Consider the following 18,850-nt stretch of genomic DNA (forward strand, 5'->3'; position numbering starts at 1 on the left):
GGTGTTATTTGAAAGCGATGTGACTACCCCCTACCGACACGGAGCACCAGCAAGGGCAGGCTTTTCTTTAGATGTGTACTGCCAGATACGCAGCTGTTTCTAGTTGGTGTGCCCTGGTTTCAGCGGTGGTGGACGTTCAACACATTCAAATGACTCTTTGCAAACACATCCATTGTCAAGACTTCCGTTTGTGTCACTCAGATGAGTAATGTCTGCTGGAAATGATTGATTCCCCGAGGTGAACGGCTGAGCAGGACGCGCTCCTAATGAAAACTCACCCAGGCGGTGCTCCTTTGATCCCTGCCTCTTCCCTCCCTCGCTTGTGACTGGATGAGGGAGGGAATGAGGCGGCGAATGTCACAGAACCTCCGGTAGCTGGACCAACCTTTGATTTCCGTGGGGTTTATTTCTGCTCTTGCTGGGAGAGGGAAAGACCAAAGGTACCAATTGGCAGAAAGGCTGCGCAACCTGTCGCCTCATCCAGTTGCGCACAGGCACAGGAGCGCATTCGGGTCGGCGCCCAGTGCCAACAGTCTCGCCTTCGTGGGACCAGGAGGACTGCATTGAGAGCAGTACCCCAGTTCCAGCAAGGAGGTGGGGTGCTACCCATCCGGGTGAGGGCGCCCAGGCTCAGAGAGCAAGCTGTGATTTTTCAGACTGGACCCGGGAGGCAAAGAGGGGACACAGCTGAGTCCTCGCTGTCTCTCCCGCGCAGTAGAAACTCTGCCCACCACTGGGAACCCCCCGAGTGAGGTTTGCCCTGCAGAGGACCAGGGAGAAGGCAGGAGGGAGCCGCAGAGCCAGCGCCAGCGCGTCAGGGAGGTGGCTGTTAGTGTGGAAAGCTCGGCACTTTCTCCACTACTGAAGGTGTGTAGCACAGAGCTCTGGGAGCTCCGCTGGAAGAAGAGGCTCAGAGCAACAGGTGCGACCCCAAGGCACTGCGGGAGCCAGAGGATACGGCCGGCAAGGGATTAGAACCTATTGGTAAGGCTCAGAAGATTCTCCACCTGCAGATCGTGAGTCCCACCAGCCCAGCTTGTAGACTGCCAGCGATCGGAGTCGCTTGTGTTCTGGAGCCCATCGCCCCCGCCTGGGAAGGCTCGACTCCGGACTTGCAGCACCGCCCCCTCTTTAGCCAGGCCGGGCGTAGGGGACAGTTCGACCAGGCACTACCGGACGCTGCCCCCTGCTCTCCTGCCGGCTGAGGGAGGTTCCTGCTGGAGATACCCGCTCTCCTTGCCTTGTGCTGGGCCAGTTGGCGATCATTGGCTGCCACCAGAGCCCGCTTTCCCCGCCTGGCACACCTTCCCAGCGCGCTCCGTTGCACAGACACCGAGGGGTGTCCCGTAAGTGATGGAACTGGCTACCTTGAACCTCAGCACGGGGAACGGGAGCGATCCAGAGGCTCCCGCTGAGGAGTCCAGGCCGCTGTTCGGCATCGGTGTGGAGAACTTCATCACGTTGGTGGTGTTTGGCCTGATTTTCGCGATGGGCGTGCTGGGCAACAGCCTGGTGATCACTGTGCTGGCGCGCAGCAAACCTGGCAAGCCGCGCAGCACCACCAACCTGTTCATTCTCAACCTGAGCATCGCAGACCTGGCCTACTTGCTCTTTTGCATCCCCTTCCAGGCCACCGTGTACGCACTGCCCACCTGGGTGCTGGGCGCCTTCATCTGCAAGTTTATACACTACTTCTTCACCGTCTCCATGCTCGTGAGCATCTTCACCTTGGCCGCAATGTCTGTGGACCGCTACGTGGCCATTGTGCACTCGCGGCGCTCCTCCTCTCTCAGGGTGTCCCGCAATGCGCTGCTGGGCGTGGGCTTCATCTGGGCGCTGTCCATTGCCATGGCCTCGCCAGTGGCCTACCACCAGCGCCTCTACCATCGGGACAGCAACCAAACCTTCTGCTGGGAGCTTTGGCCCAACCAACTCCACAAGAAGGCTTATGTGGTGTGCACTTTCGTCTTTGGCTACCTTCTGCCTTTACTGCTGATCTGCTTTTGCTATGCCAAGGTGAGTGGGAAGCGCCGTCTGGGCGGCTCTCAGGCAGCTCTTCTTGTCCCTTGACTGAGCTAGCTTCTCTGCTCTCTTTCCCTCTCCACTCTACTTTGTCTCACAGCTTGCTCCCACATGATTTGTGGCTCAAGAAAGTTAACTTCGAGTTTGAGAGGTGCTGGGGAGAGTTTGTGGTTCCTGTCTAGAAGTTGGGTAGAGACATTTCCTTCCCCGTTTTTCTTCAAAGGCGCTGCAGCTCTGCCTCCAAACGCCTGACAGGGCATAGAGAGGCTGTAGTTATGTGTCCAGGATCTGCTCAAAGGGCTAACCCCACCTCAGTTTCAGCGGGTTTTAAACAAGATTGGAGGACTCCCAGAAACTAATACAACTGGACAAAGGGGGCTGCAGGGAGCCTGTGCTTCCTCCAAGAGCCAGCAGGGGCTCTAGTTGCCCCCTCTTAGTTCTTTGCTGAGACCTGCTGATAAGGCCCTTGGAACAGTAATCTTCCCACTTAGTTCCTTTGGCTCCTACACCTCAGTAAATTTTCAGAGTCCAGGCTCTGTAAGACTCTGCTCAGCATGCCAGGGTTTTGGATTTTAGCTTAGCGTTCTAAATTCCAAGCGGGAGGCCCTACTTCTCCAAAGAGACTTGACTGAAGTCCCCAGGGGACCGTGGGTGGAAGGACAGGTGCTGTCTCCAGGCAAGGGTGTAGGGGGTGTAGGGACAGTGTTAGGGATTCAGGTGGTGAGCTCACTCTGGAGAGGGACGGTTAGAACACACAGCTGGGGGAGCTGCCTGCTTATCTTGTCTTGATGTACTTGGAAGGTCCTGGGGCTCACAGCTCCTAAGGAATTACAGAGCAATGGGCATTTATGTTAATCAAAAGTCTTAGACTATTTAGGTACTGCTTGATGTTCCATTAATCCAGAGTGTATTTTTAGTAGCCACTTGATGTGGCTCTCGGGGTTGCCTCAGTGTCACGTTTCCTTTTAGGGTACTGTCAGAACCAGGAAGGGAAAAAAAAATCCCTCAGGGCAAGTTCTAAAGTTTCCACGCAACTTTATCCTTCCCCGACTCCCAGTCTTTTGGGCTGTGACAGTAGGACCATACATAACATAACCTGTCTCGAAAAGCAATGGTTTCTTACATTCCACTCACAAGATGAATCTCCCCTAGAAAGAAAAACACGTTTAAAAGAAGCCATCTTCCCCACACCTCTATGAGTGGTGTGTCCTTTGAACAGCTATATTACCCGAATGAGTGCACTGTGTCCAAAGCCGCTACTCCAGCCTAGCTATTTGATAGTAGTGGTTTATTCATTTGGTCTTTTCAAATGCAAAGCAAAGGCTGCTGTGCACAGTGAGCTGTGTGGGATGTGGATACACACCCACTAACTTGTCCTGTGAGCCTCTGGGTGGGAACTGTCACCTCTATTTTATTAACAAGAAAGGGGACTTCCAGAGGGAGGCAGCAACTGACCAGACAGTAGACTGGTAAATGACTGAGGAAGGTTTCAGGAGGTGACAAGTAATTGGTCTCTGGAGGACAAGGGGATGGGAACTAGAGCCCTACCGAAAATATTGGTCTCTGAAATTCCTAGTTGCTTCTTGAAAAGGAAACATGTGCTTCCTTCATTTTTCCCTAAAGTCCCTAAGGGGGCGGAAATCATTTCAACCTTTGTGGAAATGAAAAAATGAGCTTTTAGGACTAAACAGGCTGTCAGTAAAGAGTCTACCAAAGTCCTACAGAAGACAAAGTTTAAGAATTAATTAATAGATGATCATTTGAATCTTTTTCATCCAGAAAAAGTTGGCTTCTCCGCAAGTATTCTAGCTAGAAACATCTTCTGAGGCAATGTTAATACTTGCAAATTTATCCCAGGCCCCAGGCAGCAGGAGATAACTCACCAGGCATTGCTGTTTTCTGTCTAGCACTAAGGATGAGCCTGGCTCATGACCCGGAACTTCAGTGTTAGGTTCGGAGCTGGCTGTGTATGATCAAGGACTGGGGCTGAAGGCCAAAGGGAGGAACCACAGATGGCCAAAATCCCACTTGAAATTACCAAGTGTTTTGGGTTTTTCTTTTTTAAAATCAATGAATGAGTTGCATCCCAGAGATGATCTTTCCCTCCATGTTTAGCAAGACGGTTCTTTGCATCTGAAAGACCCTGGAGCAGCCTGTGTTCCTGAAGATGGTTCCTCTCTGCACTGCAGGGCTCCTGCCTGCCACTCTCTTCCCTCAGCGTGCACTCTGCTTACAACCATCCTAGGCCCAAAGTGAGGACACACCCCTGGTATGCTCACTGTCTCAAGGAAGATGAAACCATAATGGATCCCAGCATCTATATTCTCTTCCTCAATGGCAGGACCTTAAGATCTGTCACAGTGCGCTTTTTTTTTTGTGCTCATAGAATGAGGTATAGAAGAGAAGCAGAGCTAAGAAAAATATATCTAGAATCATCTCTGTAGACTGTTTAGCAAATTCAGTGCTGCAAAATTGACGAGCCGGGACCCAATTTAGTTAGCCCGGCTGTGTAAACCCGAGTAACATCAAGAAGAAGGCTACTGATGCTCCTGTCATGATTTGTGTGTGTGTGTGGGGGGGGGGGGGCGTCTCCTGTATCCCTTTCCCACCCTCTGTGATCCCTAGTGATGTGCAGTCTTCAGACAACTTCCATTAGGAATTCACCATCCTGGTGATGTATAACTACCTTGCGGTTTTTGCACTTAGCAAAACTCAGAGAGATAAGCTAGCTTTAATAAGCTTGCAAATATTAGCATCTTTGCAAAAGATGTTTCCAGCTAGAGTAGTTGCTTAGAAGCCATTCTGTTCTCTTCTCATGTCCGGGAGGATGAATGTGAATATTGTTGCTGCTGTTATATATGGAAATTTACAAACTTGCCAGCTGCTGCCAGCTAGCTCCCTAGTCCTGACTCCAACAGCGGCCTCCTGCCTCCAGCCCTCACCTTCCTCTTACAAGTTTTTCTCACTGTGGCTATTGCAAACTTCTCGCTCACTGCCTTCTACGTATTTTCTGTGGGCAGAACAGAGCTACTTCACCGTCAGTGTCTCGGCGAGCTGTTCACTTGCTCCGGTCGCCAGCAAAGACTTGTGTGGCTGAGAGACACTGAGGTTTTTTTCAGCAGTGAGAAGTGTCTCTGTAGGGCAGGAAGACAGAGATTCACACCCGGGGATGGCTGCTAGGTTGCCTGCTCTGGATGCTAGGGGAGGGGAGGCTGGTAAATGAATCCTGAGGTTTCTCAATTAGGACCTGACGGATGGTGCTACTTCCAGCGGATTGGAGCAGGCTTCAGCTGGAAGGCCAATTCAATTAAATTATTTCCGTGCTGCGGTGTTGGAGGGGAATATTCAAGTGGCTCTGTGTCCTGAGAGCCTCTTCAGAAATCCGCAGCCCATTTCAAATGCTTTGCCATTTATTTCAGGGTCTCCATCAGAACAGAGAAAACAAACCTAGGACCAGCTCTGCAGGGTAGGCACCATGGAGCAAGTGGACCAAGTTCAGATTGTGAATTCCTACAAATAATAGCAACAACAATATTCAAATCATATCTCCCAAATACAACAGTAGCAAGAGAACAGGATGGCTTCTCAATGTATTAAAGCTAGCTTATCTCCTGGACACGTGTGGTTAGAGCAAAACCTGCAGCCACCGATGATGCCGAATTCCTAAAAGGGAGTGTCTGAAGCCCACACGGTGTTTGAATTAAAAGAGAAAGGAGCGCTGCTGGCTTGCTCTTTGCTCTGAGAGATTTGTAATGGGTGGGGTCCATGGCAATCACAGTAACTAGTGCAGGTCTGGGGCGCCACACCAAGCAAATGTCAGGTTGTGTTCTCCTCTTTGTTCACTTGGCTTTCTCCACTGGATCATGAACTCCCACAGCCTGGGTCTCTAGTTTCCAGTGTGTCTCTGCACTGATGTTGCATCCCATGTATAGCAGGACCTGGTGCTTTTAGGCAGAAAGAACCAAAGCAAGTAGAGCAGTGGATTGCATGAGTAAGCCCCACCCCCACCCCAGGTGAGGGTCTTTCTCCAAGAAACTCTGAGTGTGTTAGCATTCTCTGCAGTTCTGGTTCTATCCATGTCTGGGTGTGGTCTCTCTTCCAGGGACACCTCTGAACATACCCAGTGGCTTTGATTCAGCGTTGTTTTGATCTAAGATGCATTTCTATTCTTAATGCTTTATAAACAATAGTATTATCATATCGGAATGTTCAGTGGTTGCCACTGAAAAGGAGACAATGTGTAAGACAGCATGAAGTAAACCGTTTTAATCTGTCTGCATTTTGCAGGTCCTTAATCATCTGCATAAAAAGTTGAAGAACATGTCGAAAAAGTCAGAAGCATCCAAGAAAAAGGTAATATTCACAAACAGATGCTGTGTCTGTCGATTTCAGAGAGCTCAGCTTGTTTTTGTTTTAAATTATCCTCACCTCCGTTCACAGGTGGAAAGCCAGCTATCTGAGATGAACACTTTTGTGAGCTGTAATGGTTCAGGGTTTGGGTGGAGCAGAAGCTAGGCCAGGGACCTGTGCGGCCGCTAAACACCATTCGTCTGCATTGGGCAGGGTGGGGAGGCCAGGAAAGACAGACTTCCAGAGGTGAGCACAGAAAGGGCTCAGAGGGGCTCGTGATGTAATTTGCATGTTTAGCATCCAACATCTTAGGAGTGATTCAAAACTATCAACTGGATTCTCAACTGTGAGAGCATTGGTATGTTGTTCTCTTCAGGCACAAGAGTCACCTTATCGCTTCCCTAGACTTGGGCTGATTTTGGTACAGAAGGGACAGAAAGAAAAATTGCTGGGCTCCTACCCCTCCTTAACTATTTTTCTCATCTAGGGAATCCCACTTAATGCTGTCTTCTGAGTCATGAGAGAGCTTCTAACTTCCTGGGATTCAGTGTATTTCTAGTCATCGAGGAAACGCTGTTTTACACACCAGGATTAATTTATCTTTTACTCAATGAAACCCATGTGATTTCTAGGTTTAGGCAGTGAAATGAAATTATTAGACAATATGATTAGAGGGAACATAACCAGACATTTTAGCCCACACACGTTACCAATAATATCCTAAAATACCTTGTTTTTCGTTCTAAATACTCACTCTAATCAATTATATATATATTATGTAAATAATCATTCAGATAATCCTATTTTCTCTTAAAGTTTAGCCTTAAGAACAACCTGCTCTGACTTCCCTGTTTATCCTCATCAGTGTGGAGAGGTCGCACTCCCCTAAGGCAACCCCGCAAGTTTATAGACGGAGCCTTGCAGAGCAGCTCTAGTTCTCCTGGAGCCTGTGATGTAGAACAGCTGTTTTTGACCTTTCAGTGATCCTCCTGCTTCTGCCTCCCAAAGAGACTCTTTTCCTCTTGCATTTGGGATACCATCACACACACACACACACACACACACACACACACACACACTTACCAGCTGCCTAAATGACTGCCTCAGCCTTCTGCCCCAGCCCTCCCTTCCCTCCCTGCAGTTATTAGGTGGGTTTAGTTTTAAGCTTGCAGATCTTTCTTTAAAACAGTAGATGAAGTATGATTTCCACGACAGGAGTCAGCCCTGAATAGTGCGGTCTCCTCTGCTCCCAGTTCTGTGTTTTAACAGTTCCCACATGCTCTTAATCTATTGGTTTCTCCTTTAAGCACCACTTCTCACCTCCAGGAAAATGAGTTCTTTAGGACAATTAAGGACTTTGTGTAATTTCTCCGGGACAGGCTCTTCATGGAGTGTAGGCACTGTGTGGGAACAAGACAACCTCTGGTTTCTAAAAGGAATTAGCTTCCTTTGGGGGGGTCAGCATCAAGAGAAAAACATGGTTGTCCAAAGATGTTCAGTAGGATGAGTGTTTGGAGAGTAAGAAACTTCAGGAGAGATAGCACAGTCGATAAAATGCGTGACGTACACGTAAGCAGGAGACACCGAGTGTGATCTCCAGAATCCACATTTAAAAAGGAAAGGAAGAGGGATGGAGAGATGGCTCAGTGGTTAAAAGCACGCTAGCTGTTCTTTCAGAGGTCCTGAGTTCAACTCTCAGCAATCACATGGTGACTCACAACCATTTATAGTGGGATCTGATGCCCTCTTCTGGCATACAGTCATATATGCAGATAGAGCAGTCATACACATAAATAAATAATCTTTTAAAAAAAGGAAAAAGAGGAGAAGAGAATAGAAAAAGAAAAGTTGGTGTGCCCTTGTAATCCCAGAACTGGCAAGGGAGAGACAGGCAGATCCTTGGAGGTCACTGTCTAGCAGTCCAGCCTAGTCAGAAAACTACAGGCAAGTGAGAGACCCTGCCTAAGAAAAAACCAAGGTGGATTGTTCCTGAGGAAAGATACCCACTGTTGTCCTCTGGCTTCCACAAACATGTGCTCACAGCTATGACCTACGTTTGTGTGTGCATGTTTGTGTGCAAAGACACACACACAGACAAACTAGAGAAGAGGGGGCTTATTGGGATTCAACAGGGAAGAAGATACTTACCAAATATGCAAAATAATTAGTATTCATTTGAAGGATTTAAGCCAGGTGGTGAAATCCTCTAATCTCAGCTACTTGGAGAGTTGACACAGGAGGATACCAAATCTGGAGTTCAAGGCAAATCTGAGTCAGTTAATATGACACAGTTTGTCTAAAAATACAAAGTAACCGGAAAAGGGCCGGGTTGCCATTTTCACTGTAGAGCTATTCCTCAGCACGCGGGAGGCTGAGAGTTAATTCCTACTGCCACAAAATCAAAGCAAGTTTATTCTAACTAAGAGGTTGCAACGACTCTTCTTAAAAAGCATTTGCTAAATCTCATCTTTGTCTTTGAAGAGATGCTGGTAAGAAGCTGAAAAGGTCCCAGAAAGAACAATGTGTTTAAAGGATGATGCAATGCCTGTAAGAGAAGATGCGGAAAACCTCACTTTTATTTTATCAGGAAGAACATAATGATTGTTTTGTGAGCGTGTGCCATGTACCATGAGATTGTACATGTAAAATGAATACCTATTTGTGTAAAATTTCCTTCTGCTCATTCCCACTATATGAGGAAGAAAGTTTGAGCACTGGAAAGGGAGACGTTTCTCCTTCTTTCTCAGACTCTAACCCTCGCCGCCACTGAACAGGTGTCAGGGCTCCTCTGACAGATTTGATTGCCTTTTTGTTTGCACAGAACAAACACACATGACTGTGGGCTGTGTGTGTAAGAAAGAGGCAGGAAAGAAGAGATGCCTGGGAGGGGGAGGAAAAGAGAGGGCGGGAGGGAAGCAAGGTGACGAGGAGAAGGGGCAGAGGGGCAATGAGAGAGACTGAGGTAGAAAAGAGCCTTTCCAGCCGAGAGCAGCACAGACCAGCACTCCATTACAGAAGTCCTGCTGGGGACCCTTTCCAGATCTGGGTACAGGTCTCCAGGACTCAGATGCTCAGTGCTTGCTGTATGAGGGATGGCGTGGGACTCGGATGCAGACTGATGTAATGCACATCTCAATGGCCAATGGCTGTGTCTCTCACCTTGTTACTATCATCAAATACCCCAAAAGAAGCCATTTATGGGAGGAAGGATTGTTTGGCTTGAGAGTTCAAGAGGGAACAACCCGACATGGTAGAGGAGGCATGGTGGCGGAAGCACCAGGCAACTGGTCACATGGTGTTATCGTTCAGAAATCAGAAGTATAGAAAATGGGCTGAGCTGAGAGACCTCAAGGTTGGCCCCCAGTGATTGGCTTCTTGCAGGTAGGCCCTACCTCATGGGCCAAGTCTTCAAACCTGTGAGCCTTGGTTAGAGGGCACTGCACGTTCCAACCACGGTAACGGATTGATGGGTGAGCAGGCCAGTGGAGCAGAGATTTTGGTAGTATGCTCATTCTGACATCATCTAGTTCTGGGCCTTCTCGGCGGCTGAGCAGTTTTGTGTCGGTGTGCTGTACTCATCAGTTAATGTGACAAGAACAAAATATCCCAGTGTGCAGCTCCTCGACGGTAGACATCTGTTTCCTATAGCTCTGAAGGCTGGAGGACCAAGGTCAAGTGCTGGTAGATTGTTGACCCCAGCCTTCTCTCTGCAATCACACATGCTGGATAGAGTGGGCAGCTCTCTGGGCTCTTTCATAAGCACAGTGACCCCACTCTGGAGGGCTCTTCCTTCATAGCCTCATCCTCCCTCAATGGCTTACCCCTAGATACTGTCATCTTCCTGATCAGATTACAAACCATGAGTATGGGGGATGTACACATTTACATCACCAGACAGAACTTTCTGCATGAAGTCCATACAGTTTTGAAGGTCTAGTCCAGCCCTTTGTGATGGGTACATTGTGTAGTTAGCCACATGTGGCAGAAAATGCAGGAAGAAGGTAGGATTTCTTTTCAGAAACAATTGCCATTTAAATTTTATTTTATATATATATATATGTATATATAATGTACAAGCATTTTTGCCTGCATGTGTATCTGTGTGGCATATGTGTGCAGTGCATTTGGAGGCCAGAAGAGGGTTTAGGTTCTCTTGGGACTGGACAGAGAGTTGTGAGCTATCATGTAGGTACTGGAATTGATCATAGATTCTCTAGAAGAATTGTCTGTGCTCTTAATCACTGAGCCATCTCTCCAGCCCTGCAGAAATAATTAAAAGCTTAATAACCTATTAAGGGTTTTGCTGAAGCACTGCTGGGCAGAAGATGCTTCTGGCTTGAGGCTAGCTCATCTGAGACAGGAACCTTGGGGGCTGCGGGAAGGATGGTAGAATGGATGAGACAGCCCATTGGGCAGCTGCTTCTGAAGGAAAGCTGGTCAAAGGCCACTGGTGCCCTATGAACTTCTGAGCTCTTACAATAGATGCATTTTTGTGACGACTTTGTGTTTTCTGACTTTTCCAGCAAGCTTTCTGGCTGTCCTTCACACAGCTGGCACAGCTGGCATGGGGCTTTCATGTCCTCCCTTTGTGCTCCCTTTTCTTCCCCAGCCAAATTCTATTAGCCACACTGCGAGTGAGACTCTCTGAAGAAAAGGCAGATGTCTCCAGCTGCTTGAAGAGAGCCGCTTGCTACTCAAGGTCAGACTAATACATATATTTTTTTAGATGAGTCCAGTGTAAGGAAGAAGTCCAGTGTAAGAGAAGGCACACCAAAAAAGAATAAACTCCAGTGTCTGTACTGCTTCTCTGTCAGAGGCAGTCAGGGTTTCTGTGCTCCGAACAAATGAAAGGTGGCAGTAATGTATATGCTGAGTATCACACCAGCTCTGTAAGCACAAATGGTTTTGCAAGAAACAGGAACACAAGGTTAGAAAGGAACTTTAAAAACCTGCAGAGCCGCATCTCTGTTACAGCCTAGCATGTCCCACGCAGGGGAGTCCAGGCTACACGCTGATATTTAGAGGGATACAGCAGAGGCAGCTTCTCTCACCTTGTCAATGAGTAGAAATGCTTCTGCTATGGCAGCTGCCAGTATCAAGGGAAACCTTTTTAATTGCTTTCACTTAAGGTCCCCGAGATAACCCCAGTTTTATTATGGCTTTTATGCAGTTCATCAGGGAATCATTAAAGCTCCCGAGCTTTGCAAAGAGGCAGATTCCAAGGTAACTAATAATCCACTGAGTCAGTCAAAATGACAGGACCCAGAATGCTCTTGGGCACACTGATCTACCACAGTCCTGAGACTTGGATTAGAACACATGCATTATTCTGAACAGATCTTTAATTTTGAGATTATGTATTCTAGGCATATTGCTTTATGAGTTACATACTTGAGGAACCATCATCCATCAAGAAGGACAGTTTCTAATCAGGGCAGAGTTTCTGGTGCTAAATTCCCCTCTTTTCAGATACACTAGAATTTGTTGAAAGAGTTTGTTGAAAATAAAGAAAAAAATAAAAAATAAAGAAGAAGCAGAAGTAGTAGGAGAAGGAGGGGGGAAAGAAGAGGAGGAAGAAGAAGAGAAAGAGGAAGAAGAAGAAGAAGAAGAAGAAGAAGAAGAAGAAGAAGAAGAAGAAGAAGAAGAAGAAGAAGAAGAAGAAGAAGAAGAAGAAGAAAACTGGGAAAAACACACACATGCGAGACAGCTAAGAACATCCACTCATGTGGACCTTGGTACTTAAAGAGACAGATAGGAGAGAGTATCTTCTCTGAGACGCCCAGCTGGACCACTGTGGGACTCAGAAGCATTCTAGTAAGCTCTCATAGAAGCAGTCGTAGGTAGATGATAGTTCATATGAATTTACATCTAGTATTTGTTTATAATATTTGTATCATCAATTATCAGGCACTTGCATTCAGCACTGCCAGGTGACCACACACACACACACACACACACACACACACACACACGGGCTCATATGCATGTTTCTGAGAAGAGCAGAGGGCTTGCAAACATTTAGAGGTTATGTTTGGATGAATCACAAATACCCAGAGAAACGGCTGCCATAAAAATATTGCATACTCAGGGTACACAGCCATTTGCATTTCAGATAAGATATGAATCTTCCCCGTAAGCTGCCAATGGGTAGATCTGATCTTAGTTCTTCACTTAGCCCATGTTCCCTAAAAGAAGGCATGGAATATCGACAGGGTGGTACTTTTATAGAGAGACGGCCTGATCATCTTAGATGGAGGAGGCTGTGTTCTCCTGTACTGTGGACATCTTTTCTAGATTGTTTGATGAAAGCGCCAGAGTATGGCAGTTTTCATATACTAATGGGCAAACGGATTGGTAGCAAACACTTCCTTAATACGTGTGAGCTAATTACGTTTGCTCTGTGGCCCAGGCAGTAAGTGGACTTAATAGGTAAGCTTTTACTTTGTAACACCTGCCTGTGGGTTTTTAATAGCTGAGCTGGTTTAGTGCTCACATAGTCCAGCCACAATCCGGGAATCATTTTGTTGGTTAATTTTCTTTGTTCATGAGGAAATCAAGTCTTGGGGAGGTTTTGTCGTCTTTCAAAGATGATGGACAGACCATCATCTGGCCAGTGAGTCTTGCAAAATCCATGGTGCCTCTTTAGTGAATTTAGCTTTCCTCTCCTATAGCTCACGCCTCCTAGTGTTTGCTATTCTTGACCCGAGACCCAGCAAGTCCCTGTCTCTGCCTTCTAGGTCAGAGTCTGGTCTCTCATTACCTGTTGGGTTCCAACCATCCTCCGTGATAAACGTCTACTGTTGTTATAGCCTGCTGCCAGGAAACAGTCCTGGAGGAGTTGGCACTGTGCACTGTATTTCAGACTTGACATTCTGGAGCAATAGGATACCCTGTCATGAGAAGCAGAAGAGGAAGTCCTGCCATGTATGACATCCCTGTCAGCATGTGTGTGTCCCTTACAAAAGGTCTTCTGAGATTTGCCCTGCTTCCTAGGTTGGTGGGCAGTAGGGAGCCCTTGGCCATATACACAGGGCAAGGCTGAGTCCCTATGTGTTCCCTCGTGTTGAGATCACAAGCCTATGACAGCTTCCTCCATTGGGGATCATTAGAGAACATGGAGACCCCAGCCCCAAATTTCTCAGTCTTTTTGAAATAGGAGCCACAAGAGAAAGGTCAAAGCTATGCTAGCAAGCAATGGGCATGGTTGGCCTACAGACTGCACTAAGAATAACTCCGTGGGAATGTTAGCTCCCCAGTCTCCATCTTGTCCTCAGCAATGCTTACTGAGGAGACACCAGCATCTCCCACATGTTTGTGTGCAGCGTTTGTCTGAGCTCCGGGCTCTCGATGGAACTTGGTGTGCACACACTGGAAGAGGCATGCTGTGGTGTTGTTTTGTTTTCATTGAATCAGGGTCTTGTGTCTGGGTCACACTGGTTCAGAGCTCTGGTTCCTCCTGCTCTGGATCTTTTGGCTGCTGGTAGAATTCTGCTAGTTGAAGTGACAGTCTTTAATCTCGATCCATTTCTAATCTCACGTTTATCACGTCCTCACACACTGAATGCAGGCTTAGGAGTCAGGACCCTGTGAGGTCACAGCTGGGTCCTGAGATGATGAACAGAGAGATACTATGTGAGGTCAAATTTAACACTTTTGTTTGATCCCATCGAGGTACATACGTATGCTATTGGGGTATGTTTTACAGTGCTGTGTTCTTCTGATGTAACTGGTGTGTTCAAGAAACTCCTGTTCCCTCTCCAACACTCTGCCATTGCTCCCCTCTCTTCCAGACTGCGCAGACTGTCCTCGTGGTGGTTGTGGTTTTTGGCATATCCTGGCTGCCCCATCATGTCGTCCACCTCTGGGCTGAGTTCGGGGCATTCCCGCTGACCCAAGCTTCCTTCTTCTTAAGGATCACTGCCCACTGCCTGGCATACAGCAACTCTTCGGTGAACCCCATCATATATGCCTTCCTCTCAGAAAACTTCCGGAAGGCGTACAAGCAAGTGTTCAAGTGCCACATTTGCAACGAATCGGTCCCCAGCGACACTAAAGAAAACAAGAGCCGAATAGACACCCCGCCATCCACCAACTGCACCCACGTGTGAAGGCGCACTGGGACCACCTGCCCCCCAGCTCCCATGTGGGTAGAGAGAAGAGGATGCAGTGGATGATCACGAAACACGGCAGCTCGTTCTCCTGACCACAATCCATATCATTCTAAATACATTCCACAGCTGCTAAGGTACTTTGATTGTTGAGGAACTCGTGGGTCCACTGAAGTTCAGTTAGCTTCATTATAAAATGATATTTCTGAAACAAAAGAAAATTCTGTACAGTTGATGTGTCTCAAGGAGTGAGAATTCAGTAGCATTCTACAAATAAGTTCAGATCCCATGGGACAAGGCCAGTTCTGTAAAGCAGTAAAGAATATTTGAAATCTACATATTTTCTTTTTGAGACAGGTTTTGCTGTGGGATTGTCCTGGCTGTCCTGGAACTCACTTTGTAGACCAGGCTGGCCTTGGACTCACTGAGGTCCACTTGTCTCTGTCTCCCGAGTGCTGGGATTAAAGGCATGCCACAGAACTCTACGTTTTAAAGTCACTTAACTTAGGGAAAAAGTTCTTCTTTTCCCTTCAGCTTTGAGAGGAGAGGTAATAGTCCCGCCTGCGTGTTTTAAAATACAACCGTGGCACAGAATAGTGGATTTTATTCCATCAAACCTTCATGGACAGGCACCTCTTCTGAGTGGGGCAGAGGAGGTGGCTTTTCATTCTGTCTTTATGGGTGGGTGGTCAGAGGTCTGTCTCGGAACGTGAGGCCCATCATGTTCATCTCAGGAGATCAGCAGTGATTCTACTTTGAAACAAGCCTGTCAACTGGAATGTTTAGAGCGAACTAAGCAATGCCCAGGGATCTGCCAAGGACCAACAATCTGCAGAGGCACCAGGGGGGGAGAATTCTGGGGAAGAAGACTGTATGTTAGAACTTTCAGCATGTTCTTGGCGATATCTATTAGCTATGCCTCCCAAGAACCTATGAAGCCAGTCATCCAGTAACTTTGGCGGGATTGAAAGCTGGACAAAATTTCATTAGACCCTGGGTAATATCCATGCTATTTGGAGAAATCAAGAGAGACATTTGACTCAGACAGGCTGAAGACAATGAAACACATGAAAGAATATGTGTGCCTAGAGAAATGCTGTCTTGTATGTACATACATACTTTTTTTTTTTTATTAAACTTGTCCTAACAAAAGTTTAATGCTCATTTTCCCCAAGTATTACTCCGCAGGGTAATGCTACTTTAGAGTTAGAATCCTTACCACTTGACTTACTAATGTAATTTTCATGACAAGTCCATATTTCTTTATACTTGCCATAGAAAATGTGGTGAAAAGACTAAATTGTCCTATCTCAGAAGAATAATGATTCAACTTAAGACTTGGATATATTTTAGGAGGTAGGAAACAAAAGCAAGACACTTTTTTTTTTTTTAATCAAAAAGGATGTTGTGTCAGTGCCAAACCGGGGCCTGCTATGAAGCCTGTAATTTATGTAAAAAACAAATGTAACGTGAGCTTTTGGCCTGTGAACTTTTCTAGCTCACGCGTGACCATCTCCCTGCATGCAGTGTTTACATTTGCGAAGGTCCACGGAAAAAGGAGAACCGTTCAAGTCACGGGGCAATGAGCTTCCAGTGGTCACCCGGGAAGGGCGAGCATGCTGGGATAGGCGGGTATTTTAAAGAGAATCATAAGCTCTTTGCATGGATTTTTGTTCGTTTGGACTTCACTCAATGTTCGAGCAAACGTATTTTGTCTTGAACAAGACACCTCATGTGATTGGTGGGACCCAAAGCTGCCGGTGTAGGTGTCAGCGGCACACCTTCTACACCCACACTCCACAGAGGGGCTTCGTCAATCCTGTGTGTGTGAGAGAGATTTTCCATGCTGTAATAACTCCCTTGTTCTGCCATGGTCAGAGGTATCTTAGATGCAAATGTTTAACAACACGTGGCAAAGGCAGAGCTTGTCTAGAAGGCACGCTGGTATGAGTGTTGGCGGCTTGTGTTCACGCTCTTATATCTGTGTGCTCCCCAGAGAGCAGCATCTAAAATCAGAGCTATAGCAAGGAAGGGATAATTTGCACCCACAACCCCACAAATTAGCAAATATTGATTCAGACTGCCTCTGCGGGGGGCGGGGTAGGGGGAGATGCTTCCTGTGAACTGCCGTTCTGCTAATTTTCTCTTAGCCTTGATCTTGAGTGCGCTTCTAAAACAGCTTAGGATCCTGACTGTAGCCTACTTCCTGAAAAAACAGGGGACTAAATGGAATGTTCTGGAAAGTGTCTATAAGACCTGGGCCAGATCAGTCACCCAGGTGAGTATTGGGAGAGCCCATTAATGTGCCAAACTTCTAGAAGTATGGCTCTTCCTGGTAAGTGATTACCAAGATCAGTTTGGAGGCATCTTCCATCCCACACTGGATGCTGGCAACCTTCCTTCCATCCCACACTGGATGGTCGTGACCTCCCTTCCATCCCACACTGGATGGTTGTGACCTCCCTTCCATCCCACACTGGATGGCCGTGACCTCCCTTCCCTCACTGGATGGTCGTGACCCCCCTTCCATCCCACACTGGATGGTTGTGACCTCCCTTCCATCCCACACTGGATGCTCATGACCTCCCTTCCATCTCTCACTGGATGCTGGTGACCTCCCTTCCATCCCACACTGGATGCTCATGATCTCCCTTCCATCCCACACTGGATGGCCGTGACCTCCCTTCCATCCCTCACTGGATGGTCGTGACCTCCCTTCCATCCCTCACTGGATGGCTGTGACCTCCCTTCCATCTCACACTGGATGCTCATGATCTCCCTTCCATCCCACACTGGATGCTGGCGACCTCCCTTCCATCCCACACTGGATGGCTGTGACCTCCCTTCCATCCCACACTGGATGGTCGTGACCTCCCTTCCATCCCTCATTGGATGGTTGTGACCTCCCTTCCCTCACTGGATGGCCGTGACCTCCCTTCCATCCTTCACTGGATGGTCGTGACCTCCCTTCCATCCCACACTGGATGGCTGTGACCTCCCTTCCATCCCACACTGGATGCTCATGATCTCCCTTCCATCCCACACTGGATGCTGGCGACCTCCCTTCCATCCCTCATTGGATGGTTGTGACCTCCCTTCCCTCACTGGATGCTCGTGACCTCCCTTCCATCCCTCACTAGATGCTCGTGACCTCCCTTCCATTTCACATTGGATGATGACGACCTCCCTGATACAACAAACGCATTTCCTGCAGCCAGGGGGAAGAGGAAATCTGCAGGTCTTTGAAGTCAGGTGACTGAAGAGCTCTGCACACAGAAAATTGATGTTTTCTTTACAAGCTTTTAGGCATCAGTGCTTTGACGTAGCTGTTATTTTGCAGGACCTTTCCTGAAGAGATGGATTGGGAATATTTAAATAGTGGGAATGCTTGCTGCCACACACACACACACACACACACACACACACACACACACTTCCAGCTTCCCACTGAGGAGTCCAGTCAGCAGCATTCCCAGGAGGTATTATAATGGACTCATTCTATGCTATTCTGGCCACATATTTATTCAGCAGTGTAAGGGACTGAGCCTCCTTTTTGAATATTTTAGACAAATTATTGTTGCTTTTGATTAAATTGTTCTATTTACACAGTGGGAATAGAACAATTTCCTGTGCCCCCTTGTCCATCTTTTGTACTTTTATCCTTTTGTCTCAACTTCCTACCTCTCCAGAAATCCCTACTTGATGGTTTTCACAGTTAACCCACCTTCCCCAGATATGAGCGTCGGAAGAGAGAAAGAGAGTTGGCTGCTGGGTTCATGAATCACGCAGGGCCTGGAGCTGCTTATGTTTCTGCGTCAAATCAGGATGGGGTGGGTCACTGTTCTCCCCCACCTCTCGGGTGGACAGAGGTCCAGCTGTGGTAGTCCCATCCTGCTAACTGAAGCTTCAAGTCAGGTGCTTCCAGTAGGAGAGGGCCACCTGCCTGAGTACCTGCTTCCTTCCCTACTGGGCTAGAGTCCTTGAGCTTGCCATAAAACCTCATTGTATAGTTAGAACAATGGATGTGAAGCTGCATCATGCTCTTGGCTTTAAGAGGTTTTTTTTGTTTGTTTTACATACATGTGTACATGTCACAAAGCACAGGAACTGGAAAAATACATGGATAGGGTCATTTCCTGGGGAAACTCAGCTGTCTATCATGTGCAGTTCTCGTCAGTGTTGGTTGCAAATGTTTCCCCTGTTTTCAATTTGCAAGCAACTGTCTAGGGAAGTGAGTCAGATCCTTGGCCATTAAAGAGTTGCATGCTGGGTTTTTTTGGATGATGTGTTAATAGTCTGTCTAATTAACACTTTGCTTATTATATGACCAAACACAGCAGGTGGCCCATAAGCCTCATCATTGCTGATTG

The 18,850-nt window shown here is 47.4% G+C and overlaps 1 protein-coding gene across 1 annotated transcript; it reads left to right on the top strand.

Moving 5' to 3' along the window:
- The first annotated feature begins 754 nt into the window (after positions 1–754).
- On the top strand, positions 755–14,637 carry Galr1 (galanin receptor 1). Its single transcript, XM_050165043.1, has 3 exons — positions 755–2,016; positions 6,310–6,375; positions 14,163–14,637. The coding sequence occupies exons 1-3, from the start codon at positions 1,354–1,356 to the stop codon at positions 14,478–14,480; spliced, it is 1,047 nt and encodes a 348-aa protein (XP_050021000.1). The 5' UTR covers positions 755–1,353; the 3' UTR covers positions 14,481–14,637.
- The last annotated feature ends 4,213 nt before the right edge of the window (positions 14,638–18,850 follow it).

This window comes from Alexandromys fortis, unplaced genomic scaffold (genome assembly GCF_014885135.2).
Source record: "Alexandromys fortis isolate MF-2015 unplaced genomic scaffold, M_Fortis_MF-2015_v1.1 scaffold_160, whole genome shotgun sequence".
Taxonomy (NCBI): Eukaryota; Metazoa; Chordata; class Mammalia; order Rodentia; family Cricetidae; genus Alexandromys; species Alexandromys fortis.